The sequence below is a fragment of the Neopelma chrysocephalum genome, unplaced genomic scaffold (genome assembly GCF_003984885.1).
Source record: "Neopelma chrysocephalum unplaced genomic scaffold, ASM398488v2 Primary Assembly neopelma1_77, whole genome shotgun sequence".
Classification (NCBI taxonomy): domain Eukaryota; kingdom Metazoa; phylum Chordata; class Aves; order Passeriformes; family Pipridae; genus Neopelma; species Neopelma chrysocephalum.
In genome coordinates this window covers 5,656,879-5,674,706 of record NW_020897738.1, presented here as the reverse complement: position 1 = coordinate 5,674,706, position 17,828 = coordinate 5,656,879, and the positions used below count along the sequence as shown (strand labels likewise).

The window sequence follows — 17,828 nt, the reverse complement described above, 5'->3', positions numbered from 1 at the left end:
TGCAGAAGCAGGAAAAAAAAACCCTCTCACGGAAGACAGAACACGTGCCAAGGTCTCAGCAGCTCTTGGGGTGTCTGTGGGGTTGTACCCAGAGTTCAGCATTTTCAAAGAAAAGAAATATAAACGTTCTTCCTGCACCTACAGAAGCTCTCCCATCTGAATTTGTAATTGGGGCAATTACCAACTGAATTACCTGCCTGCATGTGTAATTGGGCAATCTTGTACTTGAACTTGCATTTCTGTGGCAGGACAGCCTTGCTGATGGTGTCCCGGACTTTCACTGCGATCCACCCAGGAGATCAAAGGACTGAGGGCCCGGAGGTTTCTGGGTCCTGATGTAGCTGAGTCACCTGTTGAGTCTGTTGTGTCACAGAATTAGTCATTCCCACTTGGGAATGACTGCAGGAGCAGATATTGCCACGTTTACAGGCAGCAGAAAGGATGAGCTTGTGGAGATTTCTACTGCAGGACAAAACTCAGTAGTGACCCAGAACCTGCACCCTGTTCTATTAAATTCTACATCATCTGAGTTTAAATCCAACATAGCTGCAAAATGCCTCTTTTTAATCCAGAGAGAATCAGATCAATTGTTTAGTCTCATTCCAGTATTTGTTTCCAACAGTTCTTTCCCAAAGGAGCAAGTTACTAGAAAATGTCAGAATCATCGAGTCCAGGAGCAGAGACAACCTTGCAATAGATGCTCCTCCAGAAGGGTCACAAATTTGCTACTCCCTGTATTTCACAGACACTTCCCACCCTCACACAGAGAAGTTTAGGCCTCAAGTAAAAGCTCGAGGGACACAATAATTACAATTAGAAAGGGGATAGAAAAGGTGAAGTGTATTACCAACGATGTGTGCCTCTGCTGAGAACAAATGTGTTTGTTAAATGACTCCAGCAAGTGTGTGTTGAACATAGAGAAAAAAATTAAAAACCCCAATGATCTCTGCCAGCCTGACCAGAGAGAAAATTCCTTCTTTCCTGACCCCAAATCAGGCAATCACCCTAAGTCTGGGTGTGGGAGCAAGACTCATCAGCCAGGCATGTGTAAGAGTTTAATTCCACTTGCCAAATCCACCCTCAAGTTGTGGCCAACCTCCAGTGCTTCAGAAAGCTATAGAAAACAGGGTTTAGAAAGATGCAAAAAGAAATTTTGGGCTTTCCATAGGGCTTAGTTATGATGAACTAGACAGAAAAAAAAAGTGGAAAAATCCAGTTCACGTTGTACACCCTGAGGATGACAATATTTGCACACCATTCTGTTTTCAGAAAAAAGAAAGGACCAGAGCTTTTAGGCAAACTGCAGAGAAATGTGATGAGATTCTAGTTCGGATAGGAAGGGAATGTCTTTTGTAAGAGCTAAAAAACCCACCCAAATCAGCAAGACAAAAAAAAATTAATACTCGTGGGTTTAAAATAAGCAGTACAGCCCAAATTTAAAAGTAATAATAACCAAATAATGTGTTTTTCAGTGAGTTTTGATTACCCCTGAGGAAAAAAATGAGTACTCAAAATACACATCAAAATGGAAAGCATCCTTTTGTCTGGTACAGTTACCTCGTGAGAATCCACACACTGTGGTGTTTGTAAAAAATAAACATGAAACGAAGCAGAGCTCAAGCAGCTTTTCAAAACCCATTGGGGATAGCTGTGAATCAAACACTCATGACTTAAAACACCAGGTGAAACACCTACCTCGAGCTTCCCTCCTGATCTGTGATCTCTGCTGTTCACTCACTGAGCTGGTTTCATTTTTTACCTCTTCTTCAGCTTTGGAGCTTCACACTGGAAAACACTTCCAGCTTATAACAACATCTCCCTGGGAAAAGCTGTTACCAGGAAAGGCACACACATAGTTTATGGGAATGCTTTCTAGGGCCACTCTCAGCTATCAGAGGACATCCATAAGCCTTGTTGAAGCTGAGGGGATTACTTCCCAGTGATACTGCCATCAGGAAGAAGGGAACCTGTCCTGTCAGCTTGAAAATGTGTGAATATTCTGTGTGGCACACTACTGAGTGAAGCTTTGCCAAGAGCTGATTGGCCTTGATTTACTCCAGCTGATGCACATCATCTCAAAATCTGGGTGTCCCAAGTACAACCCTTCAGTGGTTTCTGATCAGTAGTGTGGCTCACCTGAAGGTGGAATTGCTCTCTTAAAGCCTCACCAGAGGCCCCTTTGGCAGCTGAGTTCCTAGAAACCCAGCCTTGTGTCTTCTGTGGCACTCTGGGGTTTTTAACCTGTTCGTTTGTTAGTCAGGCAGAGGAGTGGAGTGTCACTGAGCAAATGCTGATCCCACAGGAATTTATTTCATGGCTTCAAGTCACATATAATGTCACAAATCAGTCACATCCCTCCTGTCCTCTGTAACAACATCAGCATGAACTCAGCACAGGAGACAGAGCAGCTGGACCCACATTCCCTCATTAAAAACGTGCCCATTTCTTTTGGGTTTGCTCATCTTGCATGGTGTACTTATGGCCTGCCTTTTATCCCAGCCGTGCATGGTCATTGTTGATAGATCAGAATATTGATTACAGCTGAACCTGATTTAATTGGTGTTTGGTAACTTCATGAATTCAGCCATTATGTATCCAGCACTGCAAGGATGAACAGACCAGCCAGTTATTATTCCAGAGGAAAGGCAACATGAAGTGGGAGGCTGGAAAGACAGCACAAAAGTCATGAGTGGGTGAAGGAAACCAAAGCTTGGGTGGAGCAAAAAGAAAGGGGCAGGGTGTGAATTGGGCTGGTGGTGAAGCTGCAGGCAAGGGTGACATATCCTGCACAGTTATTACAATGATTTTAATTACCCCTCATGCCTGACATTCCTTTAGCACCAGGCTGCCATGGGTGGAGGCTGATGGGTGGAAAGGGGCACCGTTCTCCTCCTACCCTTGTGCAATTCCAACCACAGTAATAACTGGTAAATCCCTGGAGATAAGGCCCTTTGACTTATGAATTCCTCCTAAACTTGATTTGAGCTTTCTCGAGGTGTTCTACACTTCCTGTGTCCATGAATGTTGTTCATCTGCCGAAGCCAAAGCATGACAGACATACTGGTTTTTGTAGTTATTAAGCTCACTAAGGCCAGTCTGTCTTGTCCATACTGTGCTCACTGGGGGTGTGTGGCCTAATTAAGAGGTGGAGCAGTTTAAAGGAAAAATAGAAACATGGGCCCATTTCCTTTCCTTTTTCTCACTGACAAAATTCCTAACTGACAGAAAAAGATGCTTTTCCAGTAATTGCATCAGCCCTGTTTCTGGTTGGCACAGGCACTCCCAGAGCTCAGTGACCAATCACTGACTGTGCCAGGATCGTGAACAAAAAGAACTTAGTTTTTTAGGAAAACCTCAAATAACACACAGCATTTTTACAGGCACTGCAATAAAATAAACTCTGGTCACCTCCCTTTCAGCATGTTTTAAAGATTCCTATTTGGGGAACAAGAGCTAGAATAAAAATTGGAAAGTTGTTTTATAATTTATTATTTTCTTTACGACAATGATTTACTGTGCTGATGGTATCAGTTGCCTCAAATCTCTATTGTAGTTTTCTGACTTTTAGGAGCTGGGCAGAGCATAGACTTTAATTCCTGAGGGAGATTTTTTAGAAAATCTATGGAAAATGTTAGATTTTGGCAGATGAATCAAACTTCTCCAACAAAAAGGTGTGACTGTAATGCAGATTCTCTTGACTGTAGAGTAACTATACACTAGCAGAATAAATGATTGATAAAAAAAAGTTGTACTGTAACATCTAAAGCTGAGGTGCAGTAATTACTCCATGAAGTGGTAAACTAGGGATGTAGAGCAGTAATTGCAATCATATTGTCACATTCAGAACTCTGTTATCTTTACTGCCCATGATACCCGTGATATGAACTTTTGATTGCTCACAAAACTCTCATAGACACAATTTTATGAATTATTATAAAATAATAAAATTTTAGTCACCCAGTAACATGTTTTATTTTATAAAACATGAGAACTCAGTAAGTCACCAGGCATTCACATATCTCAAGTTCCAACCTCTTCCAAGCTTCCACCATTCAACCTCCTTTTCAAAAGCCATCTCCCTTCTCTTGCTCTGCCTTAGCTTTACTTCTGCATTTTAGTCTGGTAATTCAAGGTTTTGCTCTCACCAAAATTATGAAGATGAAAGAGCTAGCATAGAGGCAAGATATTAGTCTTGCCATCATACAAAAAAAGCTGGTTCCTCATTCCCCACAGGAATGCAGGAGGATATGGGAGCCCTGCCAAGACATCAGCTCACCCCACGACAGACAAGTCATCTCACAGCTTCAGGAATCTTCTGGAACCGGCCAGATATCATCAGCCAGCTCCAGCTTGTTCCTGAAAGACAGTGACACTGCTCCTGCTGGGCTCCCAAAGCACTGTGGGAACCACTGCTTGGTGCCCATGGAAGATGTTCTTGGCCATGTACCCAAAAACTGCAGCTCCCAGCTCAGCTGCCTGGGGGTGATTTGCCCTCCAGCCCGGGGTGAGGCTCAGCTGAGCCTCCCTCCAGCACGTTGGTGCCTCACCAGCTGGGAATGATCCCTCTGCACTCTGGTGCCTTTTAGTTCACTGCCTGTAACAGGAAGATACACTTTTGGTGCCAGTATTTGTGTTAACAAACCTTATATTTTGAGGTGATCAGATATTACACTAACTGAAGCTGTGTAAAGATCTAAGAGAGCAGACTCAGATCACTTATTTTACTTGCTGCTTCATGGTTCTGGGCCCTACTCAAGGGCCTAGCTTGGTATGTTCTGCACTATAGAGTGCCACAATATATTTTAAGGGATTGCTCTACTGTCACTTTTACTGTACCAGATTTATTTTTCATCAGAGGTCTGAGATATACCAGTAACACATTCATCATGTCACTCATCCCAGGAAACTCAGAAAACAAATGGAAACCAACCATTCCTTTCCTAACATGGGCAGCTCTCATTAGCACGGGAATTTGTTTTGCTGGTTGTTTCTGTTGTTTTCAGAAACTGCTTCTGCAAATAATCTGAATGAAAAGGAGATAATTCAGAGACCCCTTCTTTGTAAAAAAAAAAGGGAAAAGAAAAAGCCTCACTACATAGTGAGCTTATGGATTTGAAGCACAAATCTACAAGATTAAATATGTCTAGAACTATGATTTACTGGCTTGAAATACCAACTTACTCAATATTTGCGTGGTGAGAGTTTTATGTATTGCCAGATTGTGATGCCAGAAAAGGATATTTTGTCATTTACATTTACTCAACTACGCACAGACTACAACTATTTGAGTAGTGTATGGTTTTGAAGAGATAAAACGGAAAAAAACAAGCCACGCATCACTCATTGCAGTGACCCAGGGTTATTACTGAAACTGTATTGTGAATTCTGCACTTCTCCATCAGTCACAGGCAGACTCTGTACTTGTTAAAATTAGTTGCAAAGCTGGCACTAGCGCTTCAAAAAGACCACTTTAGGGAAAACAGATAACGGTAGCGCCCCTGCAGTTTCGGTTGTGGTTTGGTTTGGTTTTCTAAATGCATGTGGAAGGAACAGGTCTCATTTACTGAAACTTTTGCCTTTTGGTGTGCGTATGAAACAAGAGGCTGAGCTCCAGACCAGGCCGATCCCATCAGCGACAGAAACAATCGCACATTTCAAAGGCACCTCCCCTGCAAGGCCAAGGAACTTTTTGTGATGTAAATGCAACCCGCTTGTTTGTTTTTGTTGATGTTTTTAAATGCCAAGTTGTAGATATGCGTGTTGTGTTAAACACATCAAACAAGGAACCGGGACATCGGTCTCCTGCATTCTGAGTTCTGCTGTAGACATGGATAGTTTGCTTAAGGTTGCATTTCAAACAGCAGCTCTTTGATGCTTTAAATGCCTGGCTGAACAGTCACCATTAACACAAGAAGGTGGGAACATGCAGTCAAATGGAGATTACTGGCAGGAGAGGGACATTAACAGGGGTTGCCAAACTGAAACAGCTTCTACCTCAAAATTACTTCAGTAAAAAAACGTAGGTAAAAGCCAAAACTGTCACTGCCAGTGTTGGTATTTAAAACCTTCACTGCTACTGCGAGTGATAAACGGGAAAATACAGTTCTGGTTCCCTACAATGTGGGAAAGGAATTCTTCCATGGACATGGACCAAGGATGGGAAATCACAGGATCTGAGCTGTGCTCCTGGATGGTGGGACAGGCAACCTGTGCAGTCACAGTGCAGAGCTGGAGGTGCAAACCCGTGGCACAACATTGCACGAGTTTCACTAAAGGGTCACTAAGACTTTTTCAGCCCTGTTATTGCCAAGTTAAAAAGAAAATCATTAGTCTGCTTTCTGGGCTCCAGAGACATGTGGAAGTTTCAGCAGGTGGAGGTTTGAGCACAGAATTTGTAAAACAGAAACAGCAGCTTGAGTTCTCAAAATAACTGCTGAATTATTACTTTCAGAATTTTGATTTTCTAGGAAACACATAATATTTATAGATAAATTAAATGTCTTTTTTTATCAGAGGGTATGTGATCCACTGAGTACTCACTCTGGCTGTGATTCTTCTTTGGTGTTATGTGTCATGCCTGAAACCCTGGGGATGACAGCAGCCTGGGGAGGGGAACACAACCTCACCATTGTTCCATTTCATCATATTTCCAATCTGTGCCCACACAGGAGAGGGCGGCTTCTGGTTATCAAGGGCTCAGATAAACAACCACCGGGACCCAGCCCAGCCCTGGGCTGTTCTCCACTTTATTCTTTAAATGTGGCAATCCCCCAGTCTCATTGGTGTCTCCTATAGCACTTCATAAATGTAGAATCTGGTTCATTAAGTGCCTTGTTCAGAGGTCACTAACCATCAGCAGTCTTTAGGAAGCCAAATTGGCATGTTAAAAAAAGGAGTAAAGGACAAGCCATCTTCTGCCTTAAATATGGTTTTATCATATCCTGCAAATGAAGGGCTTTGAGTAATTTTCAGATCTGATCAAAGATCCCTTCACAGTCCAAACTACATGGGCTCCAAGGGTGGAATTTTCACAGAAACATGCAGAAGAACCTGTTGCCCCAGATAAGTTAATTAACAAAACCAGTAATGGCTGGAGTTCTGAATTCCATCGTTCTTCCAACCTTCTCTTGCCACTGTGTTATAATTTGTTGTAAAAATCATACATTGGCAACTTCACTTTATCAAAAGCTGTAACATTTTAATACTCTTCTCTTCTAATTGTGTAAGATACTGTGCATAAAATTAGATAATCAGATTCCACTGTAAATATGGATACACTTGTGCACGACACCCAGGGAGGCACGGAATCAAAATCTATGAATGTCTTTCAGTACCTGTGAGGAGAGTAGTGGGTCAGAGCAGTACAGCAGAAACCAAAGCTCCTGGGAACCAGATTACATTAATGTGCCAAAAACAAGGAGTTGAGTTTGTATCTCTACCTTTAGGACTTACACTAGGACAACTCCCTTTAGGCAGTTTTTCCTTCCCTCTCCTCCTATGGTTCTGTTTTCAGTATCTTTAGCCCACTTACTACCTATGCACAATTTTCTTTCTCCTGTCTTTTCTGGAGGAGCTCACAATTTGTGAAGTTCCAACTCACTCCACACAGACACACTCAGGGAGTGTTTACCTTCTTGTGAAATTTGCTGTCAAAGACAACCCTACAGCACTGGAGATTCAGAAGCCTCTTTCACACAAGTTCTCCTTGTTAGATATGCAAAGGAGGTCCTTGAAGAGCTATTACAGAGTGTGAAAAGAAACATAAAATTTGGCCCACTCTTTCTGTTCCTATCTCAGCACCAAGACCGAAACAAAGGGAAAAAACCCTACCCTAAAATACTACATCCTACCCTAAAATACTACATCCTATCCTAAAATACCAGAGCTGCTTCCTTGTAAGACACTTCCTAAATTCTGTGTGGCAGCAGAGCTGGCGCTGTCTGTGGATGGTGTTACAAGTGCCAGTCAGAACACTTCAGAAGTTTGGAAATGTGATTCAGTGAAGATTTCAAGCACTTCCAGTACTGCTCCAGACTAGCTGAGATGGAAGTCAGCTGAAACACAGGCTCACCCTTCCTTGCTAAATTTTCTGGATGATTCTTTGGTTATGACAGGCCTAGAACTAACAAAATATATCTGCTGTCTGTTCCATGCCACCTGGAATGCAGAGCTCTGCTCTGAATATCTTTATATAAAGATATGAGAGAGGGGAAAGAACAAGCTAAGTTTTGGATAAACCCCTCAAAATCCCCTGACTGGAGTTGATTTTAAGTTGTAGGAAAAGGTTCTGGCTGTCTGTTCTTAACCATGGCAGTGTTTGTAAGAGCCACTCGTGTGCCAAGGAACGTTACCACCACCATAAAAAAGGTGTAAAGCTGAGAGGATCCGGGAGCTGAGTTTGGGAATGAAAATCCAAACTCAGCAGAAGTGCTGTTCCATAAATGGGCAGCAGCTCTGGCCTTGAATTGTCATGAAGATACAGGAGAATGGTGCTGTTGCCCTCTGCTTATGGGCCTCATATTATGCTTCAATTCAACTGCAAAAATTTCTAACAGGGAAATTACTAAAAACACCTAAAGAGATTTGCAAGCCTAAAATAATCTAAAGTGAGACTTGATCTTCCAAATGCCACAATTCAGATTTACTTGGTCCAGTGCTCTGTCCTTAAAATTACCTTTATAGTTATCACCATGCCTACATTGGGAACTGCATCAACTTAATTAAATGGCTTTTTTTATCTGGTTTCAAGTTGATCAAGTTAATTTAGCATAAAAATCCTATGTAGATATGTAGCTTGGTTTTTATTCTCTACTAATTGTCAGTGAAAAACTTATGAAAATGTTGTTTCCATGTCTTATGTCAAACAAGAAAGGCTTATTGAAGAAACTAAAAGGCTGCATTGAGGTTGTTGCAAAGGAAACTATCATATCTCATTACCAAAATCGGGATCCTAAAGAACAAGAATTGTTCTTTTATGTAATTTAAAAAAGAAAAAAGATGACACGATTAATAAAAGCCTCAACACCCACAGTAACTAAAAGTATAAAACCTCAATAGAAATCTGGCCTTTGAAAATCCATTACAGACCAAAATGCTGATGATATAAAATAAAAATATTTTGACCAGATTCGCTAAAATCTTAGAAGAAAAATGGTAAAACTGAAAGAATATCACAGGTCCAGATTTCAATACCATGATCCGAGTGTTATCAAGTTACTGTAGTGATCATAGTCCAGTTTTAAAATTTGTTTATAGAACCACGAAGGTCAAAAGGAGTCTCTTCACTGCTATTTGTAATGCAGTTATTAGTGCAGCATTGCTGTAGCTGGGAGCAACTCAGGATATGAGAAAGACAGGCTGAGGGCAGGTAGAATGTCTCTATTAGACCAGCTGGGTATAACTGGGAAAAAACTTGCAAGCTTTGAGGCATACAAACCTCTCCTCAGGCGAAAAGCTTTTGAGGGAAAGGTGGGGGCTTTTTTTCCCCCCTGTTTTATCAGTTGATCAAATGCCTCTTTCTCCCTTTCCTGTTTATTATTTCACACAGGCAGGCATTAGCCTCGGATAAAAGAAATATAAAATAACAAACATAGAAGACAGAACCAAACAATGCTTGCCTTCAACAAAGGAGTATTTTTAAGTTGAAGGCACCTGCTCAGAACTGGCAGTCTCTTCTTGACAGTCTCCTGTGTTCATCAGCACCTTTGGTAGCTCGGAACTTTGAACCTCCGTTTCTTACCACGGGTCTTTATCCAAAAAGAAAGATAAAACACGAGTTTTGAAATATCTTTTTCGTTTGTGTGGAATAAAAAAAAAGAAAAAAAAAAAAGAAAAAGCTCAAAGCAGTGGCAGGTACCCGGCCAGTACCACAGAAAGCTGTGTGTGGGCAGATTAGAGACTGAAAGGATGGGATCACTTGAGAGGAGGGTAAGAGGAGCCAGTCACATGCAGATGATGAAAGACTGATGAGCAGTGGAAGAGAGGGGAAGGGGAGCAGAGGTGCTGATCAGTGAAGAAAGGAGGAAACAAGGTGCACGTTGTGGGCTCCACTCAAAAATGTTGTTGCTCATCGTTAGCTCCCCTGGCCGCTGGAGGTCTGAGCCCCTTGGAAAAGGCAGAGTCAGGAGCAAAAAATGGGAATTGGCTGAAGAATTTTTTCCTCGCCAGCAGGAAATGCAGATTTATTACTACTGAGCGTTTTGCAGTAAATACAAGTGTAGTTCTCAAAGCATGCTAAAAAAAACCCCAACCCAACAAAAATAAATCTCCATTCCGACCTTATCAACATCCAGCATTTTTGAATTTCATTTTGAAACGACACTTTGTTTTGCAACATACTGTGCTTTGTTCACTTTAACACAGTTCTGAAAATATAATTGAAATAATTTCATTTGCTGATTTTTTTTCCTGTATCATGAATTTATGTCACATCAGGACTTTTAAAAAATGCTCTGATGTGGGAAAAAAGAGAGTCAAAATAATGACTTTTCCTGCAGCACATGCTTTCCCTGAGATAGGAAGTTTGATTCAAAGCATACCCTGAAATTAGTTGGACGCCCATTGACTTCAGTGGAGCAGATCTATGAGGAGATCTCGAAGAATAGAAGGAAGAAATTAGTGACAACAAATCGAAGGAATTCCTCTTTAAACAATGCCTTACAAATGTACACAATGATCCCTCGGTCCTGCCTTTGATGTACAGCTCCCCAAAGCTTTAACTTTGCTACTACAGGAAAAGCAGAATTGGGCTCCCAAACCAGACAGGCACGAACCACATCTGTTCTCAGACACACTGGAATTAACTAATGAGATACCGATGCTGTGTGTTTGCATCTGGACTGGCAAGTCTGTACCAAACTCCTGCAAATACAACATGAAATAATTATGGGCACTCATTTCTGTGACTTGTCCTACAGCCCTTGGTGAAGTCAAAGCCTTGTTTGTGCTGTTTTCCAGAAATATCCTTTACATTTCATGAGTAAAACTTAAAGCTATTTGGAACAGTATTTATTGAGCTAAAATTGGATCTACCAAATCAGGACATCTTTGTTTCACAAACCTGATCATGTTCTCTTCTGGATAAATATGTAAAGATACAGAAAGCTGAAGCTGAACAGACTCATGGGCAGTATGTACTATTGTTTGGACCAAAAAGAAAATGAAATCGGGTTAATATTAACACCCAAGCTGATTTTAACTTGTGGGTCACTGAAAACAAAGCTTTTGTAATGGGGATGTTGATACAACCTTAACTGTAACAGCACAAACACTGCTACTGAAATACAGTTTTGAGTCAGCTCCATCAAGGAGTGTTTTGTAAATGAATAATGACTTTGCTTAAAGCTAATCAACATCAAGTGTGTTAAAAAAGATGAAATAGTGCTGGAAGGCAGTGGGAGGTAGAAGAGCCTCAAAGTGCAAACAGGTGCTGATCTCCCTTCAGGGGGGATTGAGTGGCACAGACCTTACAGGCCTGTCACTTCTGATCAAAGCAAGCTCCAAGACCACATAATCACCATCACCCACCTTTTAAAGGATGCCCTGATTTATCATCTGTCACTGTTAATAACTTAGCTACTCTGTCTAAAATACTTAAGAACATTACACAAGGATAACATTTCAAAAAAATTTCTTTTTTTTTTTTTTAAGAAATGTGTAAATGTTTTAAACTAAAATGCACTGAAGTTCATCCTTTGAGGCCATCTGTTGTTGGAGACCACCTGTCATCAAACGACCACCTGAGCACATAATATCCCATCATTACAGAACTATCCCCTTGAAGCCATGGATTTTAAGTGTTAGAATAAGAAGGGTGTGTGTTACAGACACTGTTGTTACTGGGCTGCTCACGGAGTTTGCAGCCACGGGATGACAGCCATATGTGAATAATGGCTGGATAATAACACACATATGAAATGTTACTTTGGGAAAAATCTGATAAGAGATCTGAACATTCCTTGACTGAGCTCCTCACATCCTTTCAACCATGGTGCTCCCACTATACTGTTCAAAGTGTGCTAACATGTTACATCTCAAATTAAACCCTGAAACTACTGAGCTTAATTATATTTCTGTTTATAAGAAGCATGAGTATTTCACAGAGAAACAAGACTTTTGCTATTGTAATTAGAATTTTGCGGGTTTTTTTTCCCTGAATCCCATTTTTCCCTGCTGATCTCACCCTCCTACCTCATTAATCTCTTTTCAGTAAACATAACTATTCTACCAAGCTGCCCTTGCCAGAAAAATGAACTTTCTGCCTTTCTTCTACCTGGTCCTAAGATACAAATCCCCACCTGAATGCTGAGACACGACAACACAGTTTGGGACAATTTGTACCCCTTGAGAGTAATGTACTGCTCACACAGGAGAGAACAGAGCATCTGTACACAGGCCTGTGGCAAACACCTGATTCTTGATTTCCAGTGTATGTAAACACTAACAGAATGAATTTCTTTTAGAATTTTTATCTGTTAAATGCCCTGACAGCACCTGAAGAAAGATCCTATAAAATTCAACAAATAAAAATGCCAACACGATTTCACTGAGATTTAAAATCACTGTGAAAACTAAAGAAGTTTCAATAAAGAATGTTTTTGAGAGATTGTCTTAATTTTTTGTTTTATTATTATCATTTAACTAATATGCAACCTTCTAAGACAAGAATAAGTTCTTTGTTAATTATTAATAATGCTATATTAAATTAATGACATGTTGTGAAAGTAAGTATATCACTTTCCATTAACAGTCATGAGCTTTCAATTCCTTAAGTAGCAACTTCAGTATTAAACTGTTTGGAGTTATGGGACAGTGAGAAGTACAATTTCTGAATTAACTAGTTCTTAAGATGCCTTTAAAGACAACCATTACACTCAGCTGCATTTACAGTGTACTAGTCCTGATGTAAAGAAATTACCACCATTATACACTTGAAGAATCTCATTTGCTTACCAGTAACTCCCCCTCAAATAATAACTCCTGAATAACTGAAACATGAAATAAAACCTGAATATTTCGCTTACAGCTTAGCTTGTAACACGATGCATTGAGCCAAGCTTTCATATTTGGCATTTTCACAGAACTTGCAGTTCTGCTCTGGTGACAATGAAGGGCCTCAGCTGACAACTGATGAAACTCAGGAAGGCAGCAGGAATCCAACCACTGCTGAACATCCTTCTGCAGTTTTCCCTCCTCCAGGATCCCAGGGGCAGGCTGTAAGAATTCACCATCAGCAATGAAAGCAAATAATTTTCTATAGGCTACAACAACAGCGAGATGTTTAGTTCAGTGACTGATGTATTTTAGAGTGAAGCCTGAAACCATTCTCTAAACAAACCTGTCACTGGTAAAACCAGCACTAACCTTTACATGGGAGAATAAATTCGTGTGAGGCAGATAAGTTCCTGGCAAGCTGACACACACAACAAAACACATATTGGAAGGGTTTCTTCGAAGCAATTTGCAACACACAGGTTATTTTAAAACTTTGTATTTCTTAGGATCTAATGCAAGTGATCTTCATCAGAACATACACAGATGCCCAGGCGTTAATTCAGTAGTTTCAGAAGTGGATTTGTTTAGTGCAATGTCCTACTTTGGCTCCAGCTGGGTGTCCTCTGACAGGATTAACTTCCAGGGCATCTAAAAGCTGTGTATTAAACTTTGGCACACAGACACAAAGGAGCAAAAATATATTTTCTCTTCCCCCAGAAGATAAATTTTAGATTGAAAGCTGCTTTGCATATATGTGCATTTTAAGTAAAGTTGATCAATAATAATTCCAATGTCATTTTTGTCATTCAAGTTTCTAGTCATTGCTGGAAAAACTTAAAAAGAGCACAAGAAGGCAAAAATATTATCTGTCACACTACGCAGATAAGTTGAAAAAAGAGACCACTAATGCAGAACCTTTTGTTGTAGAGTTCCCAGCCACGAGATGACTGTCACAGGGATCCTCACTCTCCCCAAGTCCATCAAGACCTCTCTTCTTTCTGTGATGAGATACCTGACCCAGGGTTTTCTAGAAGAGCCACTGTGAGAAAGTGAAGTTCTATTCCCGTCTCACCAGGTGAGCACACAGCCCGTCAGTCACCTGCATGGCCAACTTCAGGTTCACACAGAATCCACTAAAAACTTCTTGAAAATGTATTTACGATTTTATCCTTATCAGATAACTTTCCTAAAGTGGCGTCCAAATCCTGCGTTTGGATTTCCCGGATCTTCCCTGAGTCTTTTCACAAATAATAGCGATACTTTCAGTAGTGTTTGAAGGAGGGGGGAAAAAAATTCCCCGAAGGGTAAAGGCTGAATTGTATTCAAGCTGTGTGAAGTGAGCCAGCTATCTTTAACATGCTGAACATACCCTATGCAAATTTTAAAGGGGTGTTAACCAAGGATCATTGTTGTAATCTCAGTGCTTTGTAAACATGGTACTACTCTACATCACTGCAGCTTTTTACATCACTAAAGCTTCTTCCCATTCTGTTTTCTCAGCTGTAGAGGCTCACAGAAAGATGCGACTTCAAAATCCATTTATTTAATTCCAACTTGCAATTTCGAGTAAACGACTGTTCTCTCTGCTTATACTTGCAGGCAAGTATAACAACAACTATTATATTCGAAGTGTGCTTTTATCAAGTAATCGAGAAAAAAAAAAGTTTATTAACCGCAAAGCACATCAGAGAAAGTTTAGAACACACAAAATTATCAAACTAAAGAACATATTTTATTTTTAATAAAATAGTGGAGCATGAAAAATAATTGTATATTACAAATATATACAGCACAAAACTGTGCACCCCCAGCACAGTAAAGAGCATCACTCTATACAAAGCTTCCCTTTGCAGAATCTAGTGCTTCTTGATCTATTCATAGTGAGAATTTGTTTAACAATAGAAAGAGTCAATAAGCCCTTTGGGTCTCTTTGAATTGATCCCCCCCTTTTTTTTTGCACAAATCAGTCCAAACGTGTATAACATTGGCTTGATTTCCATTAAAAAGCCACAAAATGTAACACTAAAGGGTTTCTGAGGACTAGACCTCTTAGTTCTTTTGTGAAGAGATTTCTTTTGTTGTCTTTATGTACAGCAAAATACTTGTTTCTCTTTTCATGTCATGGTTAAGAAAAAAAAAAATGTATTGCACATTATTCTTATTCACAAAGTTTGTGTCTGGCGCAGGAAGTTTCTCTTTCGGTGAAAGAATATTGGTGAGCTTTATAGATTGAACCTATTTTTAGGCACTCCAAACCCACTAGGCTGAGTTGTAAAGGATTTTAAAGTTAGCACGGAAGTTGCTTTCCTGGATAGAATCCTTGCTGAGGATAGGCCTCCTTGGGACCTTAGAGTCCCTGAAGAGACAATGCTCACTTGGGCACTTTTAAAACCAAATCATTGCTCCACAAATCTTGGCTATACCTTGTTACTCAGAAACCTGTAGGAAATCCAGCTCAGCTACACGAAAAAGTGTTTGGTTTTGGGTTCATGTTGGTTTTTTAATTCCTTTTTTTTTTTTTTTAAACTGAGGGCTGGATGCAATACTTAACTACAAATTAGTAACAGAACAGACTGTTTTAATTCACAATATTTCTTTCACTGAAAACCTTTCCGTTAAGTACATTTACCTTCAGTTTTTCACCAGGTCCTGAATTCAGCATGATACACTTTTTGTGCCTTGAGATATCAAACTGTTCTGACAAAATAAGCACCATTCATTTTTTTTTTAATTTCTGACTGCTACTGTGGACACGTGTAAGTCTGTAAGGTGAGACACAGTCTCTTCTAGAACCTGCTCACACACAGGTGGGTGGTTGTAATGTCGATTCGTATTTTGCAAGGTGAGTTTTCTGTGGATGTTGAGGTTTTTTGTAGATTCCACTACTGGTAATGACACTCGCAGGTTTTCTCCTACTTCTCTTCTTTAATCTCCGACTACAAACATTTTGCCAGGACTGAAGAGTCTTGGAAGTCCAGATCCACATGCCACTAGTAATGCCCACAACTAATAACATAAAAATTTTGACCATAAAGATTTCTACTGCTGGGATGGAGTTATTCATCATGCAGTCTAAATTTTTAGTCTGATTGTTCATCTTGCACTTCTGTTGAGTCGCCACAATTTTCCAATAATCCATATTCAGTCTTTCATAAAAATAGCAAGCTATCACACAGGTTGCAGGCACTGTATACAAGACTGAGAAGACACCAATCCTGACCATAAGTTTCTCCAGCTTGTCGGTGTTTTCTCCACCTGTTTTCATCACCCTCCTGATATGAAAAAGGGCCACAAAGCCAGAAAGAATAAAAGAAGTGCCAATGATTAGGTAACAAGCCAAAGGAATGAGTACAAACCCCGTCAAGGCATTCACATCCATGCTGCCAACATAGCACAACCCTGTCAGCTCATCTCCAGCCACCCTTCTCATAACTAGGATCATTATGGTTTTCACGGCCGGGATGGCCCAGGCTGCCAAATGAAAGTAGCTACTGTTTGCTTCGATGGCTTCGTGCCCCCACTTTTTCCCGGCTGCCAGAAACCAAGTTAAAGTCAAGATAACCCACCACAAGGAACTCGCCATACCAAAGTAATACAGAACCAGGAAGACAATGGTGCAGCCAGTGCTCTCCAGCCCTTCCTGGATGACATAGAGCTGGCCGCTGTCCCTGTCACAGGCGATGCTTTCAGCACCTGAAAAGAGGCGAATGATGTACCCCACCGAGTAGACACAGTAGCACATGGAGAGGAAGATAATGGGCCTCTCGGGGTACTTGAAACGCTGAGGATCTATCAGGAAAGTGAGCACGGTGAAAGCACTGGAGAAGAAGCACAGAATGGACCAGATGGCAATCCAAATGACAGCAAACTGTTTGTCATCCCTGCTCCAGTAAACATCGACCCCTGGAGTGCAGAGCGGCGCGCAGGAAGCGCTCTTTTCCACATGGTGGAACTTGCCAGGATTTTCACAGGAGGTTCTGCTGAGGCTGTCCTTGTGCTGCTGCAGATCGTGGCCGCTGCTGGGCCGCTGTGGACGAAACATGGGTGGCAGCATGCTGGACCCTCTGGGTGGCTCGTCGGACCCGTTGTTGGGGGCTTCCATGCACAGGTAATTGGGGTCGTTCTTGTTGGGCAGTTTGCTGCAGTCCAAGGAGTCCGGCCACTTAAAATTGAACTGCTCCATAATGGGGGAGCACTTCAGCCTCGCCTGCTCGCACATCACCCTGCAGGCTGGGATCGGGGTAGAAACCTGCTCCGTGCACATCGGGGCGTAGAGGGAGCAGAGGAAAAATTTCAGATGGCTGTGGCAGCCGTACTCCACCAAGGGGGCAAACTCGTGCAGCTGGATGGCGGCTTCCCTCTGGTTTTCGTGCCCCATCAGGTTCGGCATCCTCGTCATGTTGTACCCGATATCCTTGCACATGGGGATCTCTATGGGCTGGCACCTCCCGTCGCCGGGGCGGTCGATGTCCATGGAGCTGATGCCGGCGCAGAAGCGGCTGAGGCAGCAGAGCAGCAGGACGGTCCTGCCGGCGTTCCCGGCCGCCGGCCCCATCGCGGCGGTTCCCGTGGGGCCCGAGCGCGGCGCTGGGGGCTGCTCGGGGGTCAGTGCAGCGGCCTCCCGGCCCCTGCCCGGCACAGCATCGCCCCCGAGCCGGGCGAGGGCGCGGGGCGGGGGGCGGCGGTGCGGGGCAGCATCGCCCGGGCCCCGCGGGGAGCGGGGGAAGAAGGGACGGTCCCCCCAGCCCAGGGATGCGCGGGACTTACTGCGGGCAGCCCGGCAACTTTCTTTTCCCCGGGCTTCCACTTTCGCGATGCGTCTTCCCGACCACCCT

The 17,828-nt window shown here is 42.0% G+C and overlaps 1 protein-coding gene and 1 long non-coding RNA gene across 2 annotated transcripts; both read right to left on the bottom strand.

The window, feature by feature from the left end:
• Window positions 1-226: 226 nt before the first annotated feature.
• On the bottom strand, window positions 227-2,270 carry LOC113970580. The gene is made up of 3 exons (XR_003535213.1): window positions 2,137-2,270; window positions 1,696-1,819; window positions 227-359 (listed from the first exon to the last, which is right to left on the bottom strand). It is a non-coding gene; the product is annotated as an uncharacterized LOC113970580 (long non-coding RNA).
• A 12,355-nt stretch (window positions 2,271-14,625) lies between these two features.
• On the bottom strand, window positions 14,626-17,626 carry FZD10 (frizzled class receptor 10). Its single transcript, XM_027689668.1, has one exon. The coding sequence runs from the start codon at window positions 17,546-17,548 to the stop codon at window positions 15,791-15,793; it is 1,758 nt and encodes a 585-aa protein (XP_027545469.1). The 5' UTR covers window positions 17,549-17,626; the 3' UTR covers window positions 14,626-15,790.
• Window positions 17,627-17,828: the final 202 nt, after the last annotated feature.